Here is a 24,694-nt window from a genome sequence, read left to right as displayed (position 1 = left end):
AGCCTGGAAGTAATAAATGCATGAACTAGTTTTTCAGCGTCACTCTGAGACAGGATATTTCTAATTTTAGAGATGTTGCGCAAATGGAAGAACGCAGTCTTACATTTCATAAATGTATGCCGTACCCTAGGTTTTTATACTTAACCAGCACAAGGCATTTCAAGTAACTGAAATAAAAATTAAAACTGCACTTTTTAAAAAGTATTCTCCATATTATAATTTTAAAAAACTAAATCTAAAACAGAAACCAATGAAAACTACACAAACAATTTTCAGACAATAACAGTTAAGCGACCTAATGAGTATCTAACAAAAACCAAACACTCAAAATGAGTTAACAATGACTGTGATTTAGATTTCAGTTCAGATAAAATATTTACAGTGTGTTATTTATTTTAAACATCCATGTAGATACTAAAAATGACATAGCATTTAAACTGTAATTAGAGCCAACTGGCTTCACTCAAAATGTAAACGAGCCCACCCACCACTTGAAGCACACTCTGGATCTTCTTCTTACATATGACATATAACATTCTTCCCAGAAAAACCTGGGGTTTTTTTCTGTTCATTTCTTTATAATATTTAGATTTACAATATTACACAGTAGATGTCTTTCTGAAAGTGCTGTAACTTAGTGAAAGGATATAATTCCTCCACTGTTATCTTCTTCAATGATATGTGCCAGCACAATGCAGAGGAGCTACCTGAACTCTACTCCCAGAGGTTGATTATCTTGTTAATAGTGTTACATTCTAACTGCGTATGACTCTGGATACTGTAGCTCCTCTGGAAAAAAAAAGCCTCTAATCAGAAGTGGTGACTCCTTTTAATGACTCACACATGTCCACCTTAAAGCAGATAACCCATAAGTTACAGAGGAAATGGCATGTCACTTATTTAGAAGATCTTCATTTAGCTTGGAAAAAGAGTTTGCTGCTCTATTTAACAAAAAACAAAACAAAAACAACCCTGTAAAGCTAGAATATCTTACTATTCATCTCAGATTAAAGAAAATAACAACCCCTATTTTAGGCAGGCTGACAAAAAGTCAGATCTCTGTTGAACTGACTAGTTCTTTAACCTTAACTAGTAATGACTTCATGAATTTTTTTCACAAATAAAGTTTTAACCAAAAGAATATTCACATATTCTGGAATATGTGCCACAGGCATAAAATTCAGTACTGGAATTTATCCTTCTGAGTAAACTTCAGTCCTTACTTTCTGAACCAGCAAGGGGGGTGGGGGTGGGGGGGTGGGGGGTTTGTTTTGTTTTAGACTCCATTCCTAAAGACTGTTCAAAAAAGTCTTGCCATCAATTAATCCTACAATTTTAAATCTGATGAAATTTACATTGTATTCAATTTCATTGTGAATGTACAAGTTGCAGTGCAAGGCAACAATTTATCTTCTAACTGTCAACAGTTTAACAGCAGATGCGAGGTGGCTGGTTTTATAGGAAACTTTATAAGACTGATATGTTGGGGTGACCATGGCTCAGGGGAATTGGGAAGCTCATCTACTGGAAGGTTGCCGGTTTGATCCCCCTGTTCTCTCTGTCCTGGTTGTTGTGTCCTTGGGCAAGACACTTTACCCTACCGCCTACTGGTGTTGGCTAGAGGGGCGATATGGCAGCCTCGCTTCTGTCAGTCTGCCCCAGGGCAGCTGTGGCTAAGACTGTAACTTGCCTCCACCAGTGTGTGAATGTGAGAGTGAATGAATAGTGGAATTGTAAAGCACTTTGGGTGCCTAGAAAAGCGCTATAAAAATGGAATCCATTATGTGTTTGCTTATATTCAAATAATTCTACTCAAAATCAAATAATAAATCCAGTAATAAAGTGTTAGAAATGGTTTGAAAACTTTAGCATAAAAGAAAGTTCTGTGTGAGAATTTGGGATGATGCTTACTTCTTTAACCAAACTAATATATGTAATCTGATCTCAGGATGCCTTGAGTGACTATAACAGGCTGAAGGACTTCAAGAAGGTAAGGTTATTATTCACATTCTCAGCAGTGAAATTTGTGTGTAAAGAATTCAAACAACAATACATTTCTTATGTATTGTCCACAGTCATCAGAGTACCAGATTAAGAAGAAGAGGTGTAAATATCTGAGATCCAAGCTGTCGCACATCAAGAGAAAGATCAGTGAATATGACCGTCGACCCTGAACCTTCAACCCAAGACCCTGTCTATGAACTGAACTGTCCAGTTTATGATGAACTCCTGTATGATTATTATAGTGATGCTCTTGCCTATGAAATGCATTTTTATAAGCCAATCAAGTAAGAGTTTTTCTACAACAAAAGGATAAATAAAATGTGGATTTTTTTTCTTTCTTTTTTACCTCTCAGTTCCACAAGTAAAATTTTGAAAAACAAGTAAGGTTTATAGACTTTATTGTTTTTCTCTTGTGATCCGAAATGTTTTGCATAATTGTGGGCACAGTTAAGATGAGACTTATAAATTTGTTCGGTATCGGAGTAGCTGTGCATGTGCTCTTGTAAATGTTTATTTTTATTCTTTCGATTGTTCTGAAGTAAACTTTTCTATACTTTATTACCTTGGCATGATGGATATAAAGGAAAACTCTGTTTAGTATGGGCGCAGAGCTTATGTTATTAGCACATAGCATAAATGTTCATGGATCTGGGCGCTAACAACTTCTAACAATTGCCATGTACTGCATTAAACTACCATTAAGCATTGTCATTTTTTTAGTTTTCCCACTGATTTTTGCACTCTCCCTGATATGTACAGTATGATGTAAAATCACAAAGCTATTTGTTTGTATATGACACTGTGTAAACTTTCATTATAATGCCGCGGCCATCATGTTACGATAATAATAAATAGTATGTCACCGGATCCTTTCTCTTCTTTGCCCGTTTCCATCCGGAGGAAAAGTCTTGTTGCACAGCTTGCGTTACAGTGTAGTCAGAGTTGGTGAGTGTTTATATTTATTGTTTAGTTAGTATAGTAAGTTATAAGGTGTTTAAAATCATAGTCCTGTGTAACTGCATGATGTGAGTCCCGCATCATGCTTGTTGTTTGAACTGCATGAAAATCACTGATTTATCAGGACTTTTAGCTAGCTAGCTAGCAGGCGGAATAGAGTCGGCGAGCTGGAGTAATTCGTTGGTGGTGGAAAGTGTAAGTTCATTTCAAAACCCGACTTCATCTGTCGCTTCTCTCACTGTAAGGTCAGCGAACCCAGTGTCAGCCTCACACTGTCCTGGAGGGCTATGAGCTGTGGCTCAGCGGACTGCACTTACAACATCTGTTAGTTTGGCTCTACTTACAGGCAGGTCTGTGGCGCTGATAACGACCCGTACGTAAAGGTGCTGTTTGGTCTGATGATGGGGTTTTTATTAACATGTTTTTATTTACCGCCAACTTCCTAGAAGGTAGCTAGTCACCGAGGTAATCTACAGTAATCGATAACTGCCACTGTGCTTCTAAGCAAGGCACATGGGTTAAATGCAGAATGAGCAATAACCGAAATGTGGCCATACGTCCTATCCTTAATGCAGCGTGTGATGAGTTATTGTGAGTCTGTAGTACCGAATGTGTGTACTTGGTTTGGCAGTGATTTGGCTGGGAGCGTCTGTTGAATTTCTGGCCGCCAAACACAATGGATGAAGAACCAGAGAGAGCCAAGCGCTGGGAAGGGGGCTATGAGAGGACATGGTGAGACTGCTCAGACATGTGCATCTGCAGCTTGAGTTGTGTGTCGTCATTCCCTGGATTATTGTGGAATATGTTTCATCCTCAGGGAGGTGCTGAAGGAGGACGAGTCAGGCTCACTCAAAGCCACAGTGGAAGAGATTCTGTACCAGTCCAAACGGAAAAGGTGTGCGTGTTTGTGTCTGTCTGTCTATCCATCCCATGATGAAAATGCTTGTGTCTTCTCCTGCTCCTCATCTCATGCTTTCTTTGCTGCACAGGGTGATAGAGAGCCATGGGCAAGTGAGGCTTGGAATGGTGAGTTGTGCAGAGCCTTGTGTTTCCCACATGCGTAACACTTTTTGTGGTTCGTTATTGAAGTGGAGTGCTGTTTCAGCACTCTGAAATAAAGCATAGAAAATTTACACACAGTTAACTAATTATTCTAAATATGTGAGTAGTTGTGTGTATATCTGTATAATATCATGTGTTTGCAGAATGCTGCTGGATCTTTACTTTTCAGTTTAAAACCTTGAAGTGACTGTTTATGTGATTTGGTGCTCTATAAATAAACCTGAAATGAATGAGAAGTTTCCTGTCGTAGCACAAAGCCAAGGCCTCTGAGCTCTCATGTCAATATAGGATCTGCTGCACATTCTATATTTGTAGCCCAACATACCCGCTGGTTAATATTGTGCATAACATCTATTTTTTTGAAAAAATTGAAAAAGAAAGTTAAGATGTTAAAGGTTGTTTTGTACTTCAGATGCGTCATGTGTATGTGGTGATTGACTGTTCGCGTAGTATGGAAGACCAGGACTTAAAACCAAACCGCCTCACCTCTACTCTCAAGGTAAAGCAGAGCTGTCTCCCTGGACACCAGCAGCTACACGGTGTGATTGTCTGCTAACCATCTCATCTCATCTTTTCTTTCCTCCTCAGCTCATGGAAGTATTTGTTGATGAATATTTTGACCAAAATCCCATCAGCCAGGTATGCCATAAGTCATATTCTGCCCCTTGTCACTGTATACAAACACACACTGGTTTCATACTTTTACTCAGATGCCCAATCCAGTTAGTTTCCTTTTGACTCTTAGCTCCTCCTAAACTACTGAATTCCTCATGCTCCCTCTAAGGCTGGGCTGCTCAGCTTATACGCCTGCTGATTGTGACAGACAAAAAAAAGTTTGATTTGCCAACCTGGAGCACAGACTTCATGCTACCACAAAGCAACACCTGATAATTTTATAAAAATGCACAAAGACAGTTGGGTGTCTTAGATTAGTGAGGGTGACAGACCCTGGTGGAAATGGCCCAACATGCAGTTCTAATGGAGAGACGTCCTGTCCGTGAAGGTTGACCGGGTTGTAAACATGCTTTCTAATCTGTATATGTCGGGTTTAACATATGAGTGTCCTGACATGCTTTCGAAGCCAGTCTTACGGGTCCACTGGAGGTGCCAGAGTTTCAGCATTGGCCCCAGGTTGCTGCTGGGTTACACTCGGCTGTGTGCGAATGTTCAGCAAACTTCCAGAGACTAATGAGTGACTGCTAGTAAATGAGTTGTGCTGTGTTTTGTTTTGTAGGTTGGTATTATCACCACAAAGAACAAAAGGGCTGAGAAGCTGACTGATCTGGCAGGTATCTGTGATTTGGTCTCTTTGAACCAATGTTTTTTGATTTGCCACTAAACCTTTTTCTTTTTTTTAATTAGCATCAGTGTGCCAGTGTTAGTTTTTTGGGTTTTTTTCTTTTTTTTGTTTTTTTTAAACCTCACGTCATCTGTTCTGTAATACAAATGTACTGTGTGTGTTGTTTCACGGCATCACCAGGAAATCCAAAGAAGCACATCACTGCTCTGAAAAAAGCTGTGGACACTGTTTGCGTAGGAGAGCCGTCCCTCTACAATTCCCTCAACCTGGCCATACAAACCCTCAAGTAGGTTTAGCAGAGTCATTGTTTTTGATTAGCTTCTGTAGTGAGACGTCATTGAGCTGCTGTCTTCCTCTGTGTGAAGGCACATGCCTGGACATACGAGCCGGGAGATCCTGATCATCCTCAGTAGTCTCACTACATGTGACCCAGCCAACATCTATGAGCTGATCAAGGTGAAGCCACTCTGTTTTTTGTGCTGAGAGTCATCAGTCCATTGATTATCTTATAGACAAGTTAGCTCAGGTCCAGAGACAGCTCTGTGCTCCATCTCCTCTGTCAGACCCTGAAGTCTCTGAAGGTGCGGGTGTCTGTCATCGGTCTGTCAGCAGAGGTCCGGGTATGTACAGTGCTGACGAGAGAGACAGGTGGCTCGTACCACGTGATCCTGGATGAGAGCCACTTCAAAGAGCTGCTGATGATTCACATCAAACCTCCTCCTGCCAGCTCCTCCTCTGAATGCTCTTTAATCCGCATGGGTGAGTATGCTGACGCCGTCTCCATCTCTTGGTATTCAGTCAGCTCCTCTCCCATCACTTACCTACAGCTGCAGCAAAAGCCTTTGGAATTAGTAGGATTTCCTTGTGGATCAAAGTTATTAATAAAAACAATGGAACTAAACCAGTGACACTGGTGAACCCCAAGTAATCACTGGAAGTGTCACGTTCACCTTCTCATATACTTAAGCTCTTTGTGTACGTTGCGTCCAATATTGAGGCCACCAGTAAAAGTAACGCACTTGTCCAACTGTCCAGGGTACAGTGTGGGTACATGCTGTCAGCAGGTCTAAACACAGAAGCTTTGTTCTGTTAAGCTTCAGTGCTTGCTGCTGCTCTGGTGATTCTTAAGTAGTGTTCTGCTTTGTTTTATTCCCTCACTGCATCAGCAAATCTGACTCACTTTCAGCTGCTAGACTTTGGAGATGTTTTCCTTCAAAATAAAGCAGTGGTTATTTCTGTGTCATCTGTAAACTGTTGATCTTATTATGTGCTGATGAACCTTTAGGTCTTTAGAATTGTGTTTGTATGCTTTTGTGGCTTTGTGTGTCTGTATAATGCTTCTTCTAAGCTCTTGTGAAAGTTGCTGTTCATGGTTAGATTAGTGTTGAAATCCTTCAGAGTTTCTGATAGCTATTTCTTGTGGTGACGTTTTGAAATGATTCCTTTGAAACAGAACCAAGATTTGGAGAAAAAAAGTAAGTCATTCTCACTGAATCCACTTGATGTGAACCTTGTGTTTGCTCAGGTTTTCCTCAGCATACCATTGCCTCTGTGACTGACCAGGATGCCAAGCCGTCATTCAGCATGTCGTGAGTAGAAAGCAGTGCGATTAACCGCATGGCTAAGACTGCAGGTTAATATTTGTTTTGACGCTCGTCTTTGTGTTTGTCCAGTCATCTGGACAGCAGCAGTGGTCCAGGTCTGTCTCTGGGAGGATATTTGTGTCCACAGTGCCACGCCACTTACACTGAGCTTCCCGTGGAGTGTAAAGTGTGTGGTATGTACTGTTCAGTTAAAGGATTAGATGGGGAAAAGAAATTATTTTTGTTGTTGTGTGTTGACTGGCCTATGTGCTGTTTTATCTCCAAGGTTTGACTCTGGTGTCGGCCCCCCATCTCGCCAGATCCTTTCACCACCTCTTCCCCCTCCAAGCTTTTGTAGAGAGTCCAGTGGAGAACCTCCAAGGAGACAGGTAGCTGTGATCTACTCTCACATTGAGATGCAGATGGTGTTTCACTGCATGTCTTATACTGTTGTGGTTTGGTTTCAGGTTCTGTCAGGCATGTCAAGCAGAGCTGAAGGATAAAAGTGTAAGTGGCTGAATATCTGTGCAGCACAGCACAGTGTTATTCTTGTTGTGAAATTAACTTCCAGTTTTACTCATAAAAGCCAGTTTGCCTGTCACAGTCAACTGCCCTCAGTCTTTGCTGTGTAAATTGAGTCATTTGTCGAGGTTTACAAGTGATTTCTGCTCACGGGTATGCGAATAACAAGACACACTTTAATATTGGCTTTAATTCACAAAATGTTTCAAAAACATAACATCCAGCTTTTGTTTGGCCTGCTCTAAAGATCAGCATCTCTGTCGAAGACTGGGGGAAATGTGGTCTGTGACAAGCCAGTATAGTTACCCGTTCTTTTAAATTTGCCATGAGGTTCACCAGTTTTATATATTAACACACCTACAATCTCATACAGCAGGCATCTGCATATGAATATGCAGAATCTGCAAGATTTTTGCTTTTTCCTTATACAGTGGATAACCATCATCTCACTCTTGCTGAAATTTGTCTGCATCCCAAACCATGACCACTCTACATGTCCTCCTAAGAACCAGGAGGACATGTAGAGTGTTTTTAGTCTATATCTTTTGACTTATTTGAGCTACCCTACTAAGTCCTGATGTGCTAAATAGAGGATATGCTGGGCTTTCCATAGATATCTCATGTGTTTGGGTGGAATCTTTTCACTCCAAAGAGCAAGGAAATCACACAACAAGTTCAACAGGAAGATTTCTTTTTTCCTCGGTTCTCAGGAGGATATAAGCCCAATTCCACAAAGCTGGGATGCTGTCAGATTTTAAAAAAGAAAAAAAACATTGCAACAATCACAAACACATTTCATTCAGAAAAACACAAGATGTTTAAACAGAGGCAAATTGTTTCACAAAAGGTATTTGCTAATAAGGTGAGAGACATACTTTCTCAGGAGTGAAGATGGATAGTTTCACCAACCTGCACAAAACTGCATTTTTGAAAATTTGAACAATTTTAATGTTCCTCATTGTGAAATTGTCAAAACTGTGACTTGTGCCATCATCTTCAGTTCATAATAATAATTACCGTATTTCCTGGACTACAAAGCGCACCTAAATATTAGCCGCACAAGCTAAAATCAGGGGAAAATCCTGTTTTGTACATACATTAGCCGCACCTGACCAAAAGCCGCAGGTGTTTCAATGTTGACTTATCATATGTACGAGAATATGCACAAAGGGAATTGTCACTTTTATTAATATTTTGAAAAACAAGTTATGGGTACATATTTGCACATGTAGTACATAACAGTAGCCTACAGCACACCAGAAAAATAGATTCGGACTACCTTTTAGGCTCAGGTGCAGTGACACAGCTTTAACAAGAAGAAAAGTCAGTCATTCACCACCATCTTTCTCTTCTTCCTGCGCACTAAAACCACCAAAGTCCTCTTCTCCAGTGTCTGATACAAACAGGCTCAGGATGGCTTCGTCATCCACTCTCCGCTTCTCTCCTTCGTTGTCACTTTCAAAACCAAAGAAATCCTCATTGTCAGTGTCAGAGTCGAACACCCTCAGAAGGGCCGTGGCGGTGTCCTCCTCTCCATCATGCAGCAGTCCAGCCCTTCAAAATCCGTTGGTGATCGTGGATGTTTTCACACTTTTCCACGCTGTCAGAATCCACCGGTGGAGTTGGGCATAACTTGCTTTTTGGGCATAACTTGCAAGTTTATCGCCGCTCATCATCCACGACTCCCGCTGAACGCGTACCGCTACTTTGAAGTTTGTTTTTCGCGCTACTTCGTACGGCACTACGTTGCCTGGCGGACGGACATGTGACTAACATACCACTCTTGAACCCCGATCCTTCCGCCAGGCAACGTAGTGCCGTACAACAGCGGAACACACAAAACAAATCGTCTTACGATATGACAAAAATCACGGACAATCCATAGAAAAGCCGCACCTGACTAAAAGCCGCAGGGTTCAAAGCTTGTGCAAAAAGTAGCGGCTTATAGCCCGACATTTACGGTATATAAGTGTCTCCATGCTGCCCCTTTTGTATCAATATTATTGTTGTTATTATATGTATATTATTTAGGTTTTTTTTTTTTAAAAGATTAAATAATTATTTAAAGTATATGTAAATATAAATTTATACCCATCTGAGAATGAATGCAGATAGGATAAGTCAGCAGACTACTTGATTATTTACAGATTTAAGCAGCACACATTTCCACCCACATGTGCTGGCTGGCAGAGCTTAAGTTTTGGTGAAATCAGGGGCCCGCCTTCAGTTGCTGTGACACTTTGTGCCCTGCTGGATTCATTTAGATTTTTTCTTGTAAAAACTGTATAATGTCTTTATCTGCCTTTTATTTATTTGCTCTGTCTGCATGCCTGTGACATTCCAGATGTTCAGCTGTCCATCGTGTCACAGTGTGTTCTGTGTGGAGTGTGATCTCTTCATCCACGAGTCTCTGCACTGCTGTCCCTGCTGTATTTACTGTCAGACTGTTCCTTGAATCTCTACACAAGCTTTATTCACATCTGATAGGATGAAAATGAGGTCACGGGATTTTTTTTTTTTCAACAAGGATGATTCTTATGGAGCTTCTCACTGAACACTTGAGATCTGATGACTGGGAGTATGAGATGCTTTTAGTCCATAATTTGAGGTGGAGAGACTCCTGTAAATACAGCTGCTGCATTGGTTTCTGTCATCAGATTACCACATACATAAAGATTTCTGTCATCAAATATGTCAGATATCTTTGGTAAGCATTGTAAGAATATGTTTTTGTACTCTAGCTCTGGCTGTAGCATGATAGCTGAACACTTGTACTTCAAGCTAAATTTCAGCAGGTTTCGTTGAGTTTGGATTTTGGGGGTTCCACCCACTCGTCAGTTGTAAGCGTTTTACATTTTACCCTCATACTTAGGACTGACTTTGACTTTGATGTACTTCAAGACGGCAGCTTTTTTGACTAAATAAAAAAATGCAAATGTTTTCAGCAGAATTGTGTTATTTCACAAAGAAGACAAGCCGTATAGCCCTCCGAAAGAAGAAGCAGTCATCTTTCATCTCTCGTCAATATCTTTTCATGTTCGGGTGGCTTGGACTTTATTATCCTCTGCAACTAACAGTATTCAGAAAATCCCAATTAAACTCTCAAACCTTCATCAACAGGCTCTTTTGGCTCTTTTGGTCTTTGATCTATAAACATAACTTTTCTCCACAAAGATATTATATTTGGAACAACTGTAACATTCTATACAAGAATAAGTCACTATTCTTTGAAAACGAGTTTAATAAAGGGATTCTTCTTGTAAGTCAAGTATTCAATAATGCAGGATTATTATATAATTACTCAGAGTTCCTATCCAGTATACCCGAAGGAGTTCTGTATTGTTTTTGATGCCATACCATCTCAGCTATCCATGTTGTTTAGAAATACCACTGTCTCCCCACATCTGTTCATGTCTTGCCCTGTTCTGAAAGAGTCTCCTTTAGGTCAGATTTGATTCTCCTCTTGTAAAGGTGTGAATGCCAAGATTGGGTCTCTTTTTCAAGAGTCACTTATCTCTGTTCCTCCATCCATTTAATTCTGGACTCATTTTGTCAGGACACTGACTGGAAAAAGGTTTGGTCTTTGTAACAAAAAATCCTCCTTACTAACAAAATGAGATTTAATTTAAGCTAATTCATAGATTTTACCCTGTTAAAAGCTTCCTTTAAAAATATAAGTGACATAGACACATTTTGCGCCTTTTGTAAGATTGTCCCAGAGACCTGCTCGCATTTACTTTTGGCTGTGTACCTTTACTCAGATTTTATGGAGAGATATCACTAGTTGCATCTCTTACAGCATCTTATCAAAATTTGTACCATGTTTTTATTGTAATCAAAACACGTTTTTATTTGGTTATACTGACTCTAGTGAGCTTTTTACCTCATGAATCTGATTTTACTCCTCGCCAAATACCGCATCCATAAATTCAATTCCATTTCAATTCAGTCTTTATTGACAGACTTTATTTCCATAGTTAAAAGGATGGCTCACTGTCGGATCTGTGTGTGCTAAAATTATACTGTTTCTAGAGCCGTCCAGTCGTTCTCTAAAAGTGAACTTTAAATTCCTTAAAAGTCCAAATACCCACAGCTACAAACATCTGACTGGCACTAGACCCTCTAGGTATCCTAAGAAGGATTCTCCTTGCATCATTATATGCAACATGCAGCTTCTGCATGCCACATTGTTTGTAAGATGACCACAAGCGGGCAGTATATGGCGGTGCGCTTTAAACCCACTTTAACTGGAAGTGAAGAAAAGCTGAATTTGCGTACAATAGTATTTTCCTGCACAGAGTTTACACCGTTGTCGCTATATATCATCATCATCATCATCACTTATTTGATCAGTAAGGGGGTAAAGGGGGTAGGAACCGTAGAAGTGTAAACTACTCCTTTTCGAGCACACACATTCTATAGACATAAATATATACATGAAAATTTGATGATTTTTAAGTTTTGTTTTGTTTTTCTTTTTTCTCTTGTTATTTCAGTTATATTTGCATGTTCGAAATAAAATTCTATTCTATTCTAATAATAAAGTGAAAGATGTATTTCACCATTAAATGTAAGTTCTCAAACAAGAAACCGTACTTCTCCCCTTTCAGGAAAGAATTAGATCTCTGACTACAATTTGTTCCTCTCACAACAAGAAAGCTTTAAAAACCAAAAATATTTGTAATATTTTTAATCTCTTTAATTATTCGGCGTCAAAGCATCTCTCGCTTTTGTCCCCCTTTTAACCTGTATTTCTATCCTATTTGTTTAATTATACATACTGTTCCACTGTATTATAATTTTGCACTACAATAATACATTGTGTTCTCCATGTATTATGCTTGCTGTTGTTAAAAAAGGTTTCTGTTGAAATAAAGTTGGAGAAAAAAAAGAGAAGCAATCGTCGTCATTTCCGGCGTTTCTGTGGCGGGAGTGTGCAGTGTCAGTCCACGGTAACGATGGCCCGCGTTTTGAACGCCATTGTGGCCGTGTGCCCTGACCGGGGAATCGGCAACAAGGGAAACCTGCCATGGCACCCCATTAGGCTCAGGTCAGTCCCGCCGGCCGATGTTTCTGTATCTCTTATGTCGGGTATCTGTGCTTATATTGATTAATCGACAGGATTTCTGAAATGAACCGTTTTGTATGGCACTGTACATCGGCTGTGCTACATTTTTAATCACTGTACATATCTTCAGACAATCAATATGCTTTGGCTAGATCTCTGGTGAAGAAAATATTTTTAATATCTTATCTGGGTAATGGACGTGTACAAGTGACTTTGGCAAAACCTGACAGCAGCTTCTACACTGTGACAGAAATGTTGTTTCTGGCTCAAAGTGACTTAATATCATTCATGAGAAATAAGTCTGAGATGTGTTTGGCGGATTATAGGCCAACAATTCATTCACAACAGTTTAAATATGGGACATTTGTTGGTACAAGCTAAGTCTAACCTAAGGTCAAGCGAGCTGATGTAGCGACGTTAAAATGTACATCTGTAAACATACATGTTCTTTTACAGTAAGGAATTCGCACATTTCCGAAAGATGACAGCAACTCCGTCAGTGAAAGGTAACTCATCTCCACCTTGTCTTTGCTTAGTCACAGGTCAAAGTTCTCTGAGTGACCTAACTTAAACATGAACATAAAGCAACAAGTGTGCTGCTTGTATCGAAGGGCCAGGGTTGAATAGAATAGAATAATTCTTTAATTGTCCCACAAGGGGAAATTTGGGCTACGTCCACACGTACCCGGGTATTTTTGAAAACGGAAAATCTCCGTTTTCAAAAATACCCGGGTACGTGTGGACGTAACCTTGGTTGTAACAGCAGCAAGAAAAAACACATACAAACAATGCTGCTTGGCTACAAACTTTCCTCATACCAACTTACAGTGTCCCATCTCTTTAAGACTGCACCTTACTCCACCCTTACCCTGTCCCTCCCTCTTCTTGAGGTAGGCCTACATGTCTACCACAGCTATTTCAATCTTCTTCTTTTTTCTTTGCAAAATTCACCAAGATTCGTCCTTCTGGATTTCTCTGCTTAACATCATACTAACCCAACACCTACTAGTTACCTCTGTTATTTTACCTACATGTTGGTGAAAGAACACGACTTGGTGTTGGTGCTGTCTATGGTAGAGTATCACTCCCTGCTCCTGTTACTATGAATGATGGTGTTTTTGTATAACTTATCTGTTACAATGGCCTATAATTTTAATAAAAAGCTCACACACGCCAAAGCACATAATTCGATTCACCCACTAATTATATTCGCAGTATTCATTCAGTGTGTCTTTCTGGATTCGCTAGCTTAGTTTAGCTCGTAGCCAGATCTCTAGCAACATGGCCTCTCCACCCGTCCCTCCTGCACTTTCCTGCTCAGTGTGTCAGAAGTTTAGTTACTCCTCTGCCTCCTTTAGTAATAATGATACTTGTACCTGTAGTCAGTGCGACCGAAGCCACCCTCATGTGTTGAGGAGCAAACTCTGGTTGTTGGCAATACTGTTTTGAAACGTAAAAATAATAAACGTGATAACCTCAAATTACAGAAAAAAACCCATCTAGATAGTGACTATAAAAACGATTGACCAAGTTACAGGTATTGCAGCTCATTTATTTAACTTTTTCTTTGGTGTGTGGGGAGACATACATGGTGTGCCCATCAAAAGTCCCACGGCTGTCTGCATGGATTATGAGCAGGGCTGAGATTTCGGCTCCCACATACCGATGGACAATTAATAACTGACTTATGAAATTAATCGTGGGACAGATATAATTGTGTCAAACAAAAATGGGCCAGATGTGGCCCGCGAGCCATACATTTGACACTCCTGTTCTGGATCTTGTATCTGGCACATATGGCGTAGAAACTGAACACTTAAGAGTATTTCCTGACTGTTTTCCTACTTTTGTCTAATCCTTTCCTAATAACATTTAAATTAATGGATTACACAGCACATCAGAGTAAAATAATCTATGGGATAATCGATAATTACTTGATTACTAAAATAGCTGATAGCTGCAGCCCTACAGCTACCTGAATGCTACTCTGTTTTTGTTGTTAAAATTTTTTATTGAGAATTCCTTAATCATGAATATGCAAATTGCCATGACCATTGATCAAAAACTGATCAATGACCTTGAGTACCATTCACAGAGAGTTGGGGAATGGGTGCAATCATAGCATTGTAAGATGTTGAAAGTAAGATTTACCATCTTACTTTCAACATCTTACAATGCTTTGATTGCACCTCATGGTTTATTTCACTCACTGCTCAATGACGAAGTTTACATCACTGGGATCCAAGCAGATTTGTGGAAAGTGTGACATTCCTTTTTTTTTTTTTTTTTTTTTTTTTCCAACATCCACATAAACTAAACAACATGGTAAATAATGTAATGTGTTTTACACTATCATTGTGAAACTACATATTTTGGAGAGTAGTATATATCGAAAAGTAATTCACTGTGTATCATAACACACTCCAATTCAACAGATGTAGCTCAGGATTTTAGCACAGATTTACCTCTGTCCAGACCCATCATAATTATGTCATTATGTCAAACCCATACTTTGGGTTTTGTGAAAAAACAGAAGCTTGTCAGAAGTTGGTTGTTATTATTATTAATTATTAATGGCCCGCTTGTATGTGGGAGCTGAATCTTCAGCCCTGCTGAGAATCTATGCAGGTAGGGGTGGGACTTTATTTTGATGGGGCACACTATGTGGCCAGTCACATGAAAAGACAGACTGGGACCATACCATCATACCAATTCTTGATTTAACAGGGAGCATATGAAGGGAAGCCAATATAGGAGATATGTTCTCTCTTTTTTAGTCCCTGTCAATAAAGTGCTTTGAGTGCTCAGAAGAGTAGAAAAGCGCTATATAAGAACCAGTCCATTTACCATTTACTCTTGCTGTAGCATTTTGGATTAACTGAAGACTTCTCCAGGAGTTTTTAAGACATCCTGATAATAATAAAATACCGTAGTCCAGCCTAGAAGTAATAAATGCATGAACTAGTTTTTCAGCATCACTCCGAGACAGGATATTTCTAATTTTAGGGATTTTGTGCAAATGGAAAAAAGCAGTCGTACATATTTGTTTAATATGTGTGTTTGAAGGACATATACTGGTCAAAAAAATGGTTCCTCACATTTTTTTGACCAGGATGCTGAGATAATGACATCCAGAGCAAGAATCTGGTGAGATACCATATTTTGAAGATTTTCAGGGCCAAGTACAATGACCTCAGTTATATCTGAATTTAGAAGTAGAAAATTAGAAAGCATCCAGGTCTTTGTCTTTAAGACATTCCTGTAGTTTAACTAATTGGTGTTGCTTCATGGATAGATAAAGTTGGGTGTCATCTGCATAGCAGTGAAAATGTATCCTATCCCTTCTGAAGATACTGCCAAAGAGAAGCATGTATAATGTAAATAGAATTGGTCCTAGCACGGAACCCTATGGAACTCCATAGTTAACCTGTGTGTGAAGAGGACTCTCCATTTACATGAACAAATTGAACTCTTTTAGATAGATATGATACAAACCACTGTTGGGCAGTACCTGTAATACGTACTGCATGCTTTAATAGGATATTATGGTCAGGGTTTTGGGTGGATAATGGGAGTAGAGATGCTGCAGAGAGGCATGTAAGACATCTCTGCTTCCTCCTCCCAACTCTGGATAATCACATTTTGGGGTGGTTTAATAAATTTGGCCAGATTTCTAGAAATAAGAGCTGCTCCATCCAAAGTGGGATGGATGCCATCTCTCTTAACAAGTCCAGGTTGGCTCCAGAAAGTTTCCCAATTATCTATAAAGTAGGGGTGCAACGATACACAAAATTCACGGTTCGGTTCGATACTTTGGTGTCACGGTTCGATATTTTTTCGATACAAAAAAAATGTTCATGCCTTTTTAATTTGTCATTTATTAAAATTATAAATATATATTTTAACTCAAAAGTACAGTTTTTAAATTTAATGTTGCTGAAACAAAAGTAATTAAAAAATAAATATATCTCAGGGCTCTCAAAATTTCAAAATCCCTGGTAGCCCTTCGGGCAGGGACTCTTCAGTTTTTGGTAGCCCAAAATAAATTTAAGTAGCCCGAATAAAAAAAGAGCAATTTTTTGATTGATGTTTTGTTTCCTTTACAATATTATACATTAAAGTATAATATTGTAAAGGAAACAAAACATTAATCAAAAAATTGTTGAAAAACAAATTACAACATTGTATAAAAATTACAATCATCAACTCAAATACTTGGTTCTAATTGAACAGAAATTTCTATGAACTTGTAAGAACTGTGTAGGACATGAATCAGTCTGTGTCAGATCCTGAATTTGAAATTTCCACTGAAGTCACGGGTAAGAGACAAGTGGAACCAAGATCTAGGCCATTTGCTTTTTGAAGTTTGCAAAGACTGCTAAATTTTGCCAGTGGTAGTTCACTCTTTGCAACATAGTACGCTGTTCTAAACAGATTTTTCAGGTTTATTTTTAGTATGTTATTTGCAATTGGTGTTTGTTCTGGGAAAGATATTGCAGACTGAGCAATAATGCATTTCTTGCATTTCTCATGGGTTCTAATGGGGGCCTTTCTTAAAATGACTGGTCCCAGTAACAAAGGCGCTTGTCGACTCAGAAATCGAGAGAAAACCAACAACACACCCGGCAGAACATTATGTTATTTACACGGGTGCACATAAGTGGTCCGCATGTGCGCATTCGCTGTCAAAATAAAAGACGCGCACCAGATAAGAAGTTGCAAAGCACTGTTTTTGTCCGCTAGAGTGGGATTTTCACGGCACATTCTGCACCACATCTCTGTGCGTTCATCATTTGTTTGAAGCCAGCTCACCTCCTGCAACCACTTTTCCGAGAATACGTGCTTCTTTTGTGGTTCGGACTCCTTCTGACATTTTGGAGGTGGAGGAACACCAAAGTAATTGCTTAAAGGAGCTTCTTCGACATCTTTAAGAGTTCTAAACAAATGTCTGTCCTCCTCCAGAAAATCTTATGTATGCAAACACGCGTTGCAACTTCATATCTTGTGCGCGTTTTTTTTTTTTTTTTTTTGACAGCGAATGCGCACCTGCGGACCACTTATGTGCAGCCCTGGTTATATAGCTCGTCATATTGCAGCCACAGAAATTCTTTTGTCCATGAAACCATAAAGCTGCACTTTCTTTTTGCCTTATAGTCTGATTTGTCATAACTTTTCCGTTTTGTGGTAAGCTTTTCTTTGGCTGTCACTTCTTCACCCTGACCTGTCTTATTTGGCTCAGCAGAACTAAAATATATATCCTGCTGCTTTTACACACGCACTCACATAACGCTCAGCGATTCTCTGCGCGATCAACCTCTCACATGTTTAAGCTGCGGGAGATTTCACTTGTCATGTTTGCATAGTAAGCTAACGATTGATAAGACGATGTCAGAGGAATTGGTGCGCAAATTATCATCACTCACCAATCAGTGCTGTCGCTCTCTATACACAGTTCGCGCGATTGCAAAGTGAAAGCAAAAAACAAGCGCAAATTCAAACGCGACTTCAATATGTCACATATTGACAGTGGCTCACCGATGCCAATGACATAATTACCCAGCTACATTTCCGAAAGAATGCAAAAGCATTGACATATATTTTTCCTACAATAGCCCGACGGGCAGGGCAGAGATAGATTTTGGTAGCCCGACTGAAAAATCGCTAGCCCCGGGACGTCGGGCTAGCGATATTGCAAGCCCTGTATCTGATTGAGGAATCACTCATCTTTGGAAAAGAGAGTTTATTACAGAGAAATGGCTCTTTCCAAAATAAAAGCTATACTATACGCTTCTTCTGGGCTATATTCTCAGCAGCATATTGTAGCGGGTCAGGGCTGTTCGGGGTTCTGTTTGTACAGTTATGTTTTGTTTATGTTGCCATAGTGACGGGTGACGCCCTCTCGCTGCGACGGTGTGTCCTTCCGGGGTCAGAGGGCGCCCTGTGTGTTGTTGTTGTTGTTGCTGTGCGGTTGCCGCGCTGAGCAGTTAGCTAGCGGCAGTGTTCTTCTGCAGATGTCAATAAACGGCTGTGCTCCCTGGCTAGCTCACGGGAAGCAAGACCAAACGACACCTCCGTCTCCTCCTTGTCTGAGCTCGCCACAATATTAAACATATCAGGTCCCCATAAGGAGAATCATGTGCTAACGGCTGTCTAAATGACTCGGGTAAAGTTTGTAGCATGCATGCTTGTTGTTTTTGTCTGCTTCCACTTGTCTTTGCACTAGGATGATGTCGGTGTAAATGTGCAGTCATATTCGTTGTGTTCCCACTAGTGCTGTCAGCGTTAATCTCGTTGAAATGACGTTAACGCCACAACACGGCAAATCTCCGTTAACGCGCTACCGCTGATCGCCCCGTGCGTGGGGCTAGACGGCCAACACGTTAACGAGCTAACTGTGCTAACACACTAGCGCACATCCAACATACTGTTTTACTTTAGTCCATGACGCGCTTACCTTCAGGGTCATACGTCACATGAAAACCAAAATAATTCCAAACGCCAGATCTGAATGAGGGTGGGGGAGGTTCAATTTGCCATGTTGCAAGGAGAGCTTAACTTCTGTCTCGCTAGCTTGCCCTGCGCTCTTCCTTCTGATGATGCTGTCTGTGTTGAGCGCTCAGTGGATCTGCGCTCGACAGTGCAGCCTAGGCGGAGTAGTCGAACGCAGATTCACTGAGCGCTCAAAATAAATTACAAATTTTGTATTGTTCGATACATATGCGTACCGAACCAAAAGCACTGTATCGAACGGTTCAATATCGATACGAGTATCATTGCACTCCTACTATAAAGCCCACATCATTTTTTTGGACACCACTCAGACAGCCAGCAATTTAAGGAGAACATGCAGCTAAACATGTCACTCCTGATTGAGGAGAGGACCGGAGAAAAAAGACAAAACAAAAGACTGGGTGGTCAGCTACCAGGACTTTTTCTGTAATTTTACACATTTATTTCTTACAATTTAAGTCTGAAGAGTTCTGACAAATTTCAGTTACATATTTAACTTAATTACACAGACACAAAGAGGAGTTTCACTTGTTCGTCCCACTTAAGATCAAAATGGGCGGTATGTGGCCTGTGACATAAAAGGAGTTTGACACTCCATGCACTGGAGATTGCACACTAAAACATGTGATAATAATAATTGATTAAATGAATTCAAAACTTGTCTTTGTGCAGGCAAGCAGAATGTGGTGATCATGGGCAAGAAGACGTGGTACTCCATCCCAGAGAAGAACCGACCTCTGAGCAACAGAGTCAACATTGTCCTCAGCAGGAAGTGCAAGTATTTGTCACACACAGTGCCATTTCACGGTGTCACGTTTTATCATAATGCCCAGTGTGCAGTGCATTGACTTCCTGCGTGTGTGTGTGTGTGTGTGTGTGTGTGTGTGTGTGTGTGTGTGTGTGGGGGGGGGGATATTTTATTACTCGGTGCAGAGTTTTGCTACACAAAGTATTGCCCTGTTCTAACTGACATGCTGTAACTGGTCATTCTGGTCCAGAGTGCCCCCTGCAGGAGCACACTACTTGGCGTCAGACTTCAGCTCAGCCCTCAGGCTAATCGAAACAGAACTGGCTGATCAGGCCGATCAGGTCTGGGTTATAGGAGGCAGTTCTCTCTACAAGGTATGTTTGTATTCACTTCCACTTTTTTTTAGAGTCAGAAATTGGTCATTTTGAATTAAACAAAAAAGAGTAGGCCAGGCTAACTGATTACATATTAATAGTCAGCTGGACTCTAAATAGTTACTCCAAAATGGTTTTTACTGTCACACTGGTGACTGCTACTATTGATGGTTATATAGTGAAGCACTTCAAGAGAAGCTGCAACTACACACCTTTCTCTTTAATTATGTTTTGATCATCCAGGAGATGATGGGGAGCACGGGAATGAGAAGACTGTTTGTTACTCAAATTCTGAAGCAGTTTCAGTGCGACACATTCTTACCTGAGATCAGTCTGGACAAATATCGTCTGCTGCCAGAGTAAGACCATCACACATGCTTGGCACTAGTTTATGCACTCCAAAAACACCCAGATGGAGTTTCCCTGATGCTTAGCTTTGTCCACCCTAGCTGGAAAATCCAGAAAACTGTTTTATTTCTTATTTATCGTCCACCAGGCCCTTACTCGAAGAAGTCGTACCATTAATTAATGCTTCAATTCTTTAATATGTTCAACTTATCTCTATTAATTGGCTACGTACCACAGGCTGTCAAGCTGGCAGTAGCAATCACCTGACCCATCTGTCAGCTAATTATAGGCCATTTTCCAACCTTTGTTTTTTCTCAAAAGTTCTTGAAAGAGTAGTTGTCAAACAGTCAGTCAGGTTTCAGAGCTCATCACAGCACAGAAACAGCTTTAGTGAAGGGAAAATGATCTTCTTATGGCCTCTGTCAGTTTACTTGTCTCTGTGCTTATCCTTATATTTTATTACAGTGGTTAGAGCAGGGGTGGGCAATTCAAGGCCTCGAGGGCCGGTGTCCTGCAGGTTTTAAATCTCACCTTGGGTCAACACACCTGAATCAACCGATTCGTTCGTTACCAGCCCTCTGGAGAACTTCAGGACATGTTGAGGAGCTAATGTAGCCATTTAAATCAGCTGTGTTGGATCAAGGACACATCTAAAACCTGCAGGGACACTGGCCCTCGAGGCCTGGAGTTGCCCACCCCTGGGTTAGAGCATGCTGATAGGTAAGGTGATGCACTGCTGTTGTTTGAAACATATCTATCTAACAGTCTCCAATTTGTTTGTTTGTATTGAGAGTCCTCTTCACACACTTAATTACTTGTGTGTAAAGAGGATAATTTTGGGAGTTCTACTGGATTCTGTGCTAGGACCAATTCTGTTTACACTTATGCACTATCATTAAAAGGCATAGCAAACGTTTTCACTTCTATGCAGATGATATCCAACTTTTTCAATCCATAAAGCCAGATAACACACACCAATTAATTAAACTTCAGTGATGTCTTAAAGAAATAAAGACATGGATGATCTCTAATTTACTCCTTCTAAAATCAGATAAAACTAAGGTTATTGAACTCGGCCCTGAAAATCTTTGAAATATAGTACTGAATGGGAAGTAGAGACTTCAGCTTCCAGGCCCCTCTTCTGTGGAACCAGGTCTCATTTTGGATATTTTTGCATATAGATTGGATCAGGTGACCCTGAATCCTCCTTTAGTTACACTGCAATAGGTCTAGGCTGCTGGGGGATTCCCATGATGGACAGAGTGTTTCCCTTTCACTCACTATGTGTTTATACACCACTCTGCATTTAATGATTAGTTATTATTAATCTCTGGCTCTCTCCCACAGTGTGTCGTTGTCCTGTCTTCCTCCCCTCACCCCCAAAAGGTCGCAACAGATGGCTGCCCCTCCCTGAGCCTGGTTCTGCCAGAGGTTTCTTCCTGTTAAAAAGGAGTTTTTCCTTCCCACTCTTGCTAAAGTGTTTGCTCAAATGGGGTCATCTGATTGTTTTCTCTATTTTCTTTGTATTATTGTAGGGTCTTTACCTTATAATATAAAGCTTGAGGTAACTGTTGCTTGGAGTTGGCACTACCATGAGCCACTGATATTTGGAAGTTTTACTGTATTCCACCAGAATCCCATTTGTCCCATTGTGGGCCAGTGCATGAAATTCTTGTATCTTTGCAAGTTCTATAATGGAGCCGTGTGACTATTTTTGTCCATGCAAGTGTCGAGAGGGAGTATCTGACACTACACAAAAAAATAATAATGCAGTGCAGTGCATCATCGCAGTACAATTTTTTTTTATATGGAAAATAATTAGTTTGATCCTCTACACCGGGCATTTTGTATAGGGTCACATCAGCCGTGGCAGTTCATCATGGAAAAACAACTAATCAACACATTTCAACTTTATAGTCAAAATACTATTTCAAGAATTATCTCAAAATTTGTACCTCCTTCTCAAAATGATCAATAGCTCTAATACTCCTTGGTACACACATAACAAAGGAAAATGTTGAAGGTTGATTATATAATAAAGTGTTATGTGAATGATGTTGAAATTGGGTATTTGAATGTGAAATAATGCACTTGCCTCTAAACTTTATTTGTAGATGAATCAAGATGCATTAAAGGTTAAAGATCATTTCTCCTACAGGTTTCCAGATGTACCACAAGAGCTGCAGGAGGAGAATGGGATTCAGTACCGATTTGAAGTCTATGAGAGCATCCAGGAATGATGAGGCAACGCAGAAATCAAAAAAGTTGATGTGATTTGTAAATGATCACCATTATGTAAATGCTGGACTTATTGTTTGGAACAGACGGCGGAAAACAAAAACAAACCTGTGTTAAGTAGTACTGGAATTGACCCACCACACTTCACAGGTGTGATGGAAGTGATGCTGGGACTAGATCTAGTTTGATTTGAGTTTGTTCAGTTTTGTTTTCTTCAAGTAACGAATGATCTTAGAAAAGGAAGAGGTATGTAAAGGTGTAGTCTCTGATCTCTTTTCTCATATAAATGTGTCACAGCAAAGTAAACAAAATAAAGTGCAACCGTGGCTTCTGGAAAGTCACTTGTTTAATTTATTTATTATTTTGTCCTCTTTCCTTTTGCAATCAGAATTTTGATCTGAATGCACAGCGGCGACGAACACATTTTGCTTTTGCAAGAACAATTGTCAATTTTAAACAACACCTTATACATTTTTGATTACCATTTGGGGGTACAGAGATTTTGTTACCCAAGTAGCTTTTTATAGATTGTGTTGACTGGGATTAAATTTTTCCTGTACGATGGATTTCAGTTGCTGATATTCAAGGAATTTACTGTTGCTAATTCTATAGTTATTCAAATGAAATACATTTGAAATCGTGTATAAGATGTTCTAGATTTTTTTTATCCCTTTCACCAAGCTGAATGCCAAGCATGAATAACAAATTGATTCACTGATCTACATCATCAGTTTTATTTTATATTACCTTTTTGACAAAAGCTACAAAATGGATGGCTACAACAGCTAAGTTTGCTTCTTAAGCACTATATGTTCACTAATAAGGGTAGGATAAAGCTGTCATTGGAAAAAAGATGTTGATAGCTACCATAGAAAATTAGTTAGAGAAGCTTTGAGATGCATGTTTTGGAGACCTAGAGTACTTTTGCCCCTTTTCTCATAGATTTACATACAATCAAAAGTGTCTCTGAAATCACAGGAGTCACCCTCTGCTGGCTATTAAAAGAATGTTGGTTCAAGGATTGTTAACTTGGTAAAATTTTATTGGAGTGTTAAATGGCTGCAAAGTAAAGTCTACAAGGTTTCCCACTCTGACAGCTTTCAGCTGATACAAACGACCAGGCAATCGACCTCCAGTACCTGCTGGGACAAAACTGCCCCCACCCCTCTATTCAAGGCATTTCATGAATAAAAGGGAGAGAAAATTGAGTAGTGTGGAGTAAGGGTTCCCCATAGAGGGCCTTCTTTACCTGTACAAATACCAGCTGGTACTGCTCCATTCACTGGACAAGATCCTTGGCACCTTTTGGTCAGGTCTGACCACAAACCAGTGGTAGTAACTGGCAAGCCCCAAGACCAGCCTCACCTCTTTTTTTTTTTTTTGTTTTAGGAATGTACTTACCAGTTACTGTACCTCCATCCATCCAATCCAAGAAAATTTGCCAGTAGCCCCTGGATGAATAAATAAACATGAGCTGTGCCTACTCGGTCCAGGAGCTTGCTGACCTATGCCATGGGATAAGCGTCAAACTGTGAGACCTTGTGCAAATATACAGTCTTTCATCACGTGCTGAGTATCAGTAAGGTGAACAATTATTTCTTTTTTGCAGCACCTTTTCAACGACCTCCTGCTGCACACCACAGCTCTCTCCTCTGGGCCGCAGCAGCAGAGCGACAAACCATGCCCTGCCACAGCAACAGAGGAGAGCTGCCTCCATCCTCAAAGACCCCCACACACCCCCAACACAGACTGTTCACACTTCTGCCCTCGGGACGAAGGTTTAGAAGTGTGAAATCCAGAACATCCCGACTCCACAACTCCTTCTTCCCCACTGCTATCAGACTCTTGAACAGCTGACCTATTTTAACAGTAATAATAATTTTTTCACATCAGGTCATCTTACATATCAAACCAGCATATTAAGCTCATAGCTCTTTTGCACACAAATCTATTTAATACTTCAATTTTTGTCTCTATTTA

General features: G+C 40.1%; 2 protein-coding genes across 7 annotated transcripts in view; both read left to right on the top strand.

Annotated features, from left to right (window-relative positions):
* oclnb (occludin b) overlaps positions 1–2,562 on the top strand; it is a 31,160-nt gene extending 28,598 nt beyond the window's left edge. The window contains exons 16-17 of the mRNA XM_042215030.1: positions 1,949–1,990; positions 2,076–2,562. Coding sequence (XP_042070964.1) covers positions 1,949–1,990; positions 2,076–2,174 — 141 coding nt within the window. The 3' untranslated portion in view covers positions 2,175–2,562. The remainder of the gene's footprint in view (positions 1–1,948; positions 1,991–2,075) is intronic.
* A 326-nt stretch (positions 2,563–2,888) lies between these two features.
* Positions 2,889–23,068, top strand: gtf2h2 (general transcription factor IIH, polypeptide 2). Of its 6 annotated transcripts, XM_042215033.1 has the most exons (21): positions 2,891–2,949; positions 3,207–3,311; positions 3,593–3,693; positions 3,779–3,856; positions 3,951–3,987; positions 4,436–4,522; positions 4,612–4,662; positions 5,258–5,312; positions 5,504–5,609; positions 5,689–5,779; positions 5,887–6,082; positions 6,849–6,912; positions 6,997–7,100; positions 7,193–7,295; positions 7,374–7,413; positions 12,288–12,478; positions 12,953–13,002; positions 19,679–19,784; positions 20,005–20,128; positions 20,372–20,487; positions 22,635–23,068. In XM_042215033.1, the coding sequence occupies exons 3-21, from the start codon at positions 3,638–3,640 to the stop codon at positions 22,714–22,716; spliced, it is 1,737 nt and encodes a 578-aa protein (XP_042070967.1). In that variant the 5' UTR covers positions 2,891–2,949; positions 3,207–3,311; positions 3,593–3,637; the 3' UTR covers positions 22,717–23,068. The 6 variants fall into 6 exon arrangements, 5 of the variants coding, with proteins under 5 accessions (XP_042070966.1, XP_042070967.1, XP_005949411.1 ...); XM_042215032.1 differs by lacking the exon at positions 3,207–3,311 and having other exon boundaries at positions 2,889–2,949; XM_042215031.1 differs by lacking the exon at positions 3,207–3,311 and having other exon boundaries at positions 2,903–3,156.
* The last annotated feature ends 1,626 nt before the right edge of the window (positions 23,069–24,694 follow it).

This window comes from Haplochromis burtoni, unplaced genomic scaffold (assembly GCF_018398535.1).
Source record: "Haplochromis burtoni strain Fernald_Lab_line unplaced genomic scaffold, NCSU_Asbu1 Contig_646, whole genome shotgun sequence".
Taxonomy (NCBI): Eukaryota; Metazoa; Chordata; class Actinopteri; order Cichliformes; family Cichlidae; genus Haplochromis; species Haplochromis burtoni.
Note: the sequence above shows the minus strand (reverse complement) of the source record. Positions and strands in the feature narration are given on the sequence as shown.